At 50.1% G+C, this 8,950-nt stretch overlaps 1 protein-coding gene across 1 annotated transcript in view; it reads left to right on the top strand.

The window, feature by feature from the left end:
* Positions 1-6,667: 6,667 nt before the first annotated feature.
* Positions 6,668-8,950, top strand: part of NKX2-6 (NK2 homeobox 6) — a 4,032-nt gene continuing 1,749 nt past the window's right edge. The window contains exon 1 of the mRNA XM_021698994.1: positions 6,668-6,950. Coding sequence (XP_021554669.1) covers positions 6,668-6,950 — 283 coding nt within the window. The remainder of the gene's footprint in view (positions 6,951-8,950) is intronic.

Raw genomic sequence — 8,950 nt, 5'->3', positions numbered from 1 at the left:
AAAAAAAAAAAAGAAGAAGAAGAAGAAGGAAGATCTCTCTGAACCAGTAGGGTGTGGTGTCCAGGGGTTAAGTGAAAAGAGCAAATTATAAGAGTATCTCTAAGAAGGCATGGGAGCTGGGTACATCCCTGGTTCTGGGGAGGAGTCTGTGCTAGGGAGGGAGCTTTAGGTGTGTGACTGTAGGTGAGCCTACATAAAAAAGGATGCACAGGTAATCAACCCGCCTCTTAAATATGACAATCAGATTCACATCATACATCTTGATGATGAAAATATAAAGTAAAAAATGTCCTTCATCAAGCAAGTGAAATTGAGCCCATTATTGTCAGTCCACCAGATAAAAGTGAGCTGGCAAGATTCTATAATAAAAGTTCACTGGTCTTTTCCCCTACTGGACCGGATACTCCTAGAGGGTCCTGGAATGTGTGCTATTTATCTTTGTGTCCTAAGTGCCTTGCAAACTGCCTTAGATATAGCGTGACCATATGTTGTGGTTTGTCTGGAACAATTGTGGTTTGTGCCTGACATCCCATCCAGTGAGTGTTTCCTTCCTTTTAAAAATGTCCTTGGTTTGGAGGATTGATTATATGATTACCTTCCCTTATGTAATAGGCACTCAGAAAATATCTACTGAATCAAATAAAATAATTCAGAAAATATTGAAGTAATAGTTTCAGTGAAATTTTAAAATGTGTAGTGAATTTTTCTTAGAAACAAGGGTGCTAAGAAGTATTGAGTGAAGAGGTAGGGAGAAATAGGGGCGCTGGGTGGCTCAGTCGTTAAGAGTCTGCCTTCAGCTCAGGTCATGATCCCAGGGTCCTGGGATGGAGCCCCGCATTGAGCCCCGCATTGGGCTCCTTGCTCCATGGGGAGTCTGCTACTCCCTCTCCCTCTGCCTCTCCCCCTGCTTGTGTTCCCTCTCTAGCTGTGTTACTCTCTGTCAAATAAATAAATAAAACCTTTAAAAAAAGAAGAAGTAGGGAAAAACAAAAGATGATTACTAAACAACTGCATGCATCTTAGTCTGTGTGCTCTAAAGGAAAGAGCACCATACTGAAAATGAGAGATGTGTGACCCCAAACAGATTTCTTAACCTCTCTTTGTCTTGGTTTTCTCTTTTGCAACCTGGAAATAATAACTGCTTTACACACCTCTCGGAGTTATTTTGAGAATTATCTGAGTTATTTTTCAAATCTTCATTCTGCTCTTGGGGAATCCAAGTGTGAGCAAGGAGAGTAGAGGTAAAGGGCAATAGCTTTGTGTTTGTGATGCAGGCATATGGTAAAAAGAACCAGGATCCCTATCGAGAAAATCTGGATTCTGCCCTGCTATTTGGTAGCTGTGTGGTCTGGCACCATAAGTAACCTCCGTGTTCTTAAAAGAAAAAATGAGAAACCATCATTTAAAAAAAATGAGAAAATTCAATGAGTTGTTTTGAAAGGATTTGCCTTAAGACCATAGTTACGCAATCTGTGGGGGGAAAAAAACCTGTGAAGATCTGTGCCAACAGTCATTAATAGTGCGAGATTTTCCATGTCCTGGGTATATCCTAGACATGGAACAGCTTATTTTGAGCAAAGGAAAGATAGGTAGAAAGGGCACAGACACTGATGTTGCAGCAAGGACATCCTGGGTATAAAGCAACAGCCCCCCATGGGTAGCAATTAGAAGCATAATATCAATACAAAAATCTTATTAAATGTCACTACTTTATAGCAACAAGAAGGACTACCCATATTACGCTACTTTGTCAGGTAAGGAAGGGAAAATGTTTTTTTAAGAAATACAAGTGTCTGATCATTTATGGGGGGGAAGCACAAAAAGAATAAAGTGATGAGATTGGGAGTGTGTAGGAACTGGGGAAGGATGGGGAGTGGGCATGAGAATGAGAATAGAAAGGGTAAAGATGTAGTGGTCACATCTTTGAATACACATTTTTGCATAACTTTTGCTTTTGGAATTATGTTAATGTTTCACATACCCAAAAATAAACATTATTATAATATTTTAAAATGGGTCCCAGCGAAAGAGACAGTGGCCAGCAGAAAGTGCAACCATGGGCAATTCAGTTTCCCCAGCCCTGGGTGGGCCAGATACCTCTGGACCAGTCCCCAGAGTATGCTAGAGACTACCCCCAGGCAAACAAGGCAGATTCCTTTATGCAACAAATGTTTATCGGAGACCTACTATGTACCAGTTGCTAGCCTAGGCCCTGGAGATACACTGTGGAACAGACCCAGAGCAAAGCCCCAGTCTAGCTTAGTGGGGATCCTGCTATCTGTGAAAGACCTTAGTTGATTTCCTGCAGGCCCATGAGGCCCCAGAGCCAGACTTCACTTGGAATTGCCTGTTGTGTATAGAATTTTAAAGAGGGAATCCCTTCATTTTAAGAAAGTCTGAAAGTAACTGCCTGGGGTGGGGGGGTTGGGGTGGGGGAGAGACTTGTTAACTGTGATGGGAAGAGGTTCAATATATATCATACACAAATTCTATATGATTGTGCACAGTATCACTCTGCATGGGAATCATTTAAAAGTCTGTCTCCTGTGCAAGACTGGAATAAGAGAAAGGGGCCGAGGTTTCTCATTTCCTTAGTAGGTTCAGAGCTTGGACCGAGCTGGCCCAGGGTAGGTGCTTCAAATATGTTCATGGACCTAGTTTGGTTTGCTAGCATTTTATTTATTGTGCGACCTAAGTGGACTAAGGCGAATCCACTCACAACTCTGACGTGGCTGGCTCCATTTATTTTATTTTATTTTATTTATGATTTTACTTATTTGACAGAGAGAGAGTGAGAGAGCACAGGCAGGGGGAGCAGCAGAAGGAGGGGGAGAAACAGGCTGCCGGCTGAGCCGGGAGCCCAAGGCGGGATCAATCCCAGGATCCCGGGATCATGACCCAACCAAAGGCAGACGCCCAACCTACTGAGCCACCCAGGCGCCCCTCCATCTCATTTTAAGAATAGAGATGAAATGAGGCACCAGCGCGGCTCATTCAGTTAAGCATCAGACTCTTTGATTTCAGCTCAGGTCTTAATCTCAGGATCTTGAGTTCAAACGCCTTCTCCCCCGCCCCTCCCCGCGGGGCATGGAGCCTACTTAAAACAAACGAACAAACGAATAAATAGTCAATATTTAAAAAGAAGAAGAAGAAGAAGAATAGAGATGACGACCTCTCCACTCATGAGCTAGGGACACACACACACCATCAGCACCACACCGTCTGGGCTGTGCCGGGTCCTGCCTAAGAGGCTGGGGACCGTTTCTGCTCTTGATGCCCGGCCTAAGCTACTCCTTGTCCCTCCCGGGTGCCCCCGCTGCGGCCAGTGGCCAGGTTGCTCGCATTGCCCTTTTGCCGCGGGGCGGTGTTGTTGTGGCTGCAATGGACCGGGCGGGGGGGGGGGGGTAAGATGCACGTTATGGGTTCCACTCTCCCGAGGGGGCGCTCCCAGTGCGCTCTAGCGTTAAAGAAGGAGGACGAAGGGATGACACCGAAGCCCGGCCTGTTTGCCGCAACGTTCGGGTCCCGGGGCCTGGAGGTGACTTGGGGAGAGCGAGACCCGGGCAAGGGGAGAGCAAGATAAGCGAAGACCAGTACCGTGACGTTTGCTCCGACGTACTGCGAGGCGGGGACGCGCGAGGCAGGAGGACAGCCTCTGTCCCCGCCCCGGTTGGGCAAGAGCGGTCCGCACACCTCCCCAGGTTTGCCTGAGCCCAAGCCGCCCTTTCCCTAACGCAGACTCGGTCTGCACCAATTGCGAGGCGTCAGAAAGCCTTTTCATGTCCCAAATCTCTAACAATCCAGGAGAGAAAAATAAAGCTGGAACCGGAGAACAGGATTTGAACTCTGGGCTTTTGATACCACGACCCTCTCAAGGTGTCCTTTTTTTCTCAGACTTCCTAGAGAGCGATAGTCCACCCGATAGTCTACCGCGCCCGCCGCGGGTTGGCGCTTGATGTCTTTATCCCGGGTCACCCCCCAGCCGCAGCTTGCAAGGCCAGGACTGAGCAAAGCTACTGGAGCCGGAGCTGCGGAGGGGGCGTCTACCTGGCGTGCTCTTAATGAAAATGTTCTAAATTCACCCACTTTCAGGTGTCCGGGTGGTTGAAGTAAATACCCACAGAGAGGAGGATACGATCATACTATTTTTCTAGGAAGTCGTGAGATATGTTTTATGGGCATTAAGATATTTGATTCATTAATATTTGTTCTACATATTTATCCTGAGGAAATAATCCAAAGTGTTGACACAGTTGAAGGCATGAAGATGTTCTCTGAAGCTTTATTTAGTGATAAAAAATAGATACAATCTAAAACTATAAACACAGTCTATTATGAATCATCCATAACAAGGACTATTATATTGTAATTTTAAAATACATTTGTAAAAAATTCTTTAATGAAGTCCTGGACATGCTTATATGTAAATTTAAAATACACAAATTCACATATAGCCTATGCAAAGACATATAAAGAAGAAAGTGAGCCAAATGTCCTCTCTGGATGACTCTTGTTTTCTTTTCAACTTTCTCTTATTTTCCTTTTCCCTCCAAAGGATGAATGATGACTTTTATAATCAGAAAAAAAAATTAAAGAAATGTATGTGTTATCACAAGATTTCAAGGTCTCTGGGGGGCAAAGCCATATCTCTTTCAGACAAAAAGGTGGGGATGTACTGTTTTGACAAAACCAGATTCCCGGTGTGCCCTGCTGTTGGAGAGCTGGGCCACCTCGGAGTCGCTTAACTTCTCTGATGATGACTCCTCACTGAAAAACACGGAAGGAAGGAAGGAAGGAAGGAAGGAAGGAAGGAAGGAAGGAAGGAAGGAAGGAGATACTGGAAACATTTGGGGTATAGCTTTGATGTAAAGATTAAATGATATGATGTATAAGAAATCATTAGCTGGTTGTGCTGAAATTTTTGCTCCCACTAGCCTAGGGAGATGAATTCGATTTATCTGGATTTCAGGTAGTAATAAAGCCCAGAGAGTCCTTGTAACATTGAATTCTCTTAAGAAGTTCTATTTAAGAAATAGTTGATCTGAAATCCCAAAAAAGAACTCTAGTGAGATTTCATTTTGATTAAAAGATATTTTTAAACTCCCTAGAGTCTGTGCTGAGACTGCCGATCCTAACTCATGTTTTTTTAATTAAACCAATGTAGCATGAGTAATAGCAGGGGACAGTCATTGGGGTTTCATACACATTCTCACAATCGTCCTCTGATGGGCCTATTCTTATCTCCATTTTAAAATTAAGCCTAAGTTTACAGAGGTAAATACTTTGCCCAAATCCCACAGTTGATGTGTTCCAGAGCAAGGCTAGACATGTTGACTCCACCCCCACAATCATAGCTACTGTACACACACTCTCTCTCTTTTTAAAGATTTTATTTATTTATTTGACAGAGAGATAGGGAGAGCCAAAGTGCACGAGAGGTGGGGGATGGCAGAGGGAGAGGGAGAAGCAGACTTCCCGCTGAGCAGGGAGCCTGATGCGGGGCTGGATCCCAGAACCCCAAGATTATGACCTGAGCCAAAGACAGACGCTTAACCGACTGAGCCATCCAGGCGCCCCCACATTGTCTCTCTTCACTCGGTGCCAGCCTCGTCGAAGGAGGTTTTCTGAAGATCTAATGCTGGTCAAAATTTCCCATCCCTTGGGGGCAGGGGAAGGGGGACACGAAGACACACGCAGGCACGCTGAAAACAATCAACTTTAGGAAGAATAAAGGGGAGGGAGAGAAGGAACTGGGGGCGAGGAAGGGCAAGGTGAGCCCCTGTCTGGCACCTTCCTGAGGGCTGGGGTTATTACCTTTCCTCCTCCCCACCCACTCACAGAGCCTGCAAAGAGGCCAAGGGGCCCCCTAGTAGAGCTTCCTAGCCCTTTCTTCGCGCTCGGAGCTGAGAGGCTCTTCCTAGGAAGTGGCCGATCTTGTTTCCCCAGACCCAGATTCTGCTCTAAGCGAGAAGTTTCCCGCTTAATCTAGGCATAGACCGGTCAAGACTAGCTTCTCCGCCGCCCAGCCTCTGCTCCCTGGACCCAGCTCCCCCCGGCGGCGCCCCCAACCTGCGCCCACTAAGACTCCAGCGTGTTCCTCCAATCCCACGGGTGCCAGCTGTCTCCACCTCAGTTTTCCTCGGCCGAAGAGTGGAGAGTTGAGTTAAGGCCAGGCCTGATGGATAGGCTTGGGTTGCAGAGCAAGGGTTCCACCCCCCAAGCCCACAAGTCCTCTAGGAGAGCCCCCTTCGGCCGGAGATTGACCTCGGCAGCTCGGGCCTGTACCGTAAGCACCGAGGGACGAGCCGCGCGCAGCACTCTCTCCCGTTTCCCTTGCTTTTGAGAACCGTCAACACAAACCAAACCTTTCCGGAAGGTGGCTGGGGTTTGGAGAGGAATTAGAAGGGCGCGGGAAGAAAGCGCCTGGGGGAGGAAGGTGCAGGTTAGCACGTGGTTTCTGGCCGGACCAATGAGGGTCGGCGATCTCGTCACTTGGCCTCGGTCACCCCGCCCGCAGGGATGGCCCAGAGGAAGGCGCAGTGCTGGATACTGGGCGTCTGCCCCAGACCTCGGGTCTGCGGTGCTTGCAGCGACAAGACGGGAAGCTCAGGGCGCTGCGCTCCTGGGGGACGGGGACCTCCCCAGCCCCGCCTCCTCCGCCTTCGGGATGCTGCTGAACCCTGTCACCTCCACTCCCTTTTCGGTCAATGACATCCTGAGGCTGGAGCGAGAGCAGATTGGTTCCGAGTCCTTGCAACTCCGGGGTGCACGGAGGAGCCCTGAAAGCTTTCAGTGTCTGCGAATGGTCCCAGAACCGCGAAAGGCTGAGGTTCCCAGCACCTGCAGGGCCGGCGGCGGCGACAGCGGCAGAAGGCAGGACGAGTCGGGGTCTCCTGGTGGTCCCTGTGAGACGGTCACGGAGATGGACGCGGAACGGGTGGGGGAGCCACGTAAGTACTCGTGCTCGGGTCTTGGCCCCTACAGGGAGATCACGGCTGTGGGGGGATGGTCACTACCAGCTGGCGCGTGCGGGTAACACGCGTCTCCGGGTCTTTCCTGCTCCAAGGGCCTAGCCCCATTTTCTCTTATTTGAGAATTCCAAAAGACAGATCTCTCAGCCCCCTCTACCATCTCCTCCGGACACCCAGTGTGCTTCCCGCGGCCCTATCCAAATAAGGTCCCGCATCTTAGGCATTCATAATTTCCACAGCCTGTCCTCTGATTCCCAAAAACGTATCAACCCCCACTCACAGCCACACTTCCCAGAAACTCCAGCTTCTCTTTCTTACAGCGAAACCCTCTACAGTATCTTAGCTGTGCTCCATCACCACCAGACTTCCCTGCCATGTCCGCGTCTCTCTACCCTAAAGCGTCTGCCAGAAGTGTAGCCATCAAAGCAGCCGAGCGCCGGGGAGTGAAAACCCGGCCGGCTCTGGGGTCAATCGCAGCCCTTTCTTGGGGCTTGCTAAGTGGCCTGGCCAGCCCAGTCGATCCTCCGCCCGAATTCCTGGTCTGGACAATAAGAGGTGGCGACCAGATCAGTTAATGTCTGAGTCCCTAGGCCTGGACGGCCCTGCGGGCGTTGGCGACCAATCCTCCGCGTCTGGGAGCATAGTAAGGGGAGCTCCGGTTTCGCTGCTCTGGGAGACGACTCTCCGCTCGCTCTCCGCAAGCACAACCTCGGGCGCGGACAGCGAGGCCCCGGCACCTGCGTCCAGCGGCAGGAAGTCAAGGAGCGGGCAGTGAGTTGTGTTGCCTTGTCTCCTGCGAAGCTTCCACAGGGGAGTCTCGACATTCGGAAGGATGAAAAAGCCTGTCTTCCTCTCGCCAAATCTCTGCACCTCGGTCTGCAGCCTCCCGGTGCGCGTCTGGGGGCCCCAGCGAGACCTCGCAGGTCGGCCTTCCGCTGCCAGGCTGGGTCACGGCCCGTCCATTCAAGGCGCAAACGAATAAGTAAAGGGGCTAGTTCGCAGTTGTTCGTCGACTGGTAGCCTGGTTATTCAGGCTATTCTCCAGGAATCTGGAGAACATTAAACTTTGCTGTGTTCGCGGAGAAGTCTGGGGGTTTTCTGCAGTGGACTAATTCCCTCGGAGATGCTCAGCCAACTCGGCGTTCACTCTGGCCTTGCTGAGAAAGGGTCCTTTCTGTCACCCAGCAGCCGAAGGCACGCGCAGCCCGTTCCTCCTCCTCTGGCGAACCCTGGGCAGCATCTCTTAAGCGGCTGCCTGTCCTGGACGCCGAGAAGGGGCCCGCGCCCTGCTCCAGGAACCAAGCCCAGGGCCGCTGCAACAATCGAAACTTCCTGGTAGTGGCTGCATGCCTATCTGTCCCCAGCAGAACCACCTTGCTTTCAAGGACGCAGGGCAAGAGGGGCTCCAGACGGTGACCAGGAGGGCGCAGGGGGCTGGTAGGCACCCAGACGCCTCACAGCCCCATGGCCTGCCTGGTTAGGGACTCTCAAATGGGGTCCTGCTAGTTCCAAAGAGTTGCTGAAGGTCAGTTGTTACTTTTCAATTTGCTAAGAATAAAACCCCAGCCCATATGTTTCCTCTTTAAGAGAAGAGATGTCCCCAGTTTCTCTGAGCACAGGCTTCTCTGAAGGAAGTTTTTATTTCCCCAAACTTCAAATACCAAACAGCCCCATCACCCACCCTCAGGAGATTGTGTCAATGTGGTTGGGGATTTGAAGTCCGGTTGCAATCCGCACCTCCTGTAATTAGGTGCTTCACCTTGCTATGAACTTGCAGCCACTCCACATTCCTGGTTTCTCCTGACATGCTTTCCCATGAAAACTCAGCCTTTCCTCTCTACCCACCCTTGGGTTAAAAAAGAGCTTAGCCAAGACAGAAGATAGGTGGGAAGAAGGGAAGGAAAGGGCGTATTTCCGCGGGCTTCAGGAACAGCCCCCCCCCCCCCCCCCCCCCCCCCCCCCCCCCCCCCCCCCCCCCC

This window comes from Neomonachus schauinslandi, chromosome 2 (assembly GCF_002201575.2).
Source record: "Neomonachus schauinslandi chromosome 2, ASM220157v2, whole genome shotgun sequence".
Lineage (NCBI taxonomy): Eukaryota > Metazoa > Chordata > Mammalia > Carnivora > Phocidae > Neomonachus > Neomonachus schauinslandi.
The sequence above is the reverse complement of the archived record's forward strand: the minus strand, read 5'-3'. Positions and strand labels throughout refer to the sequence as shown.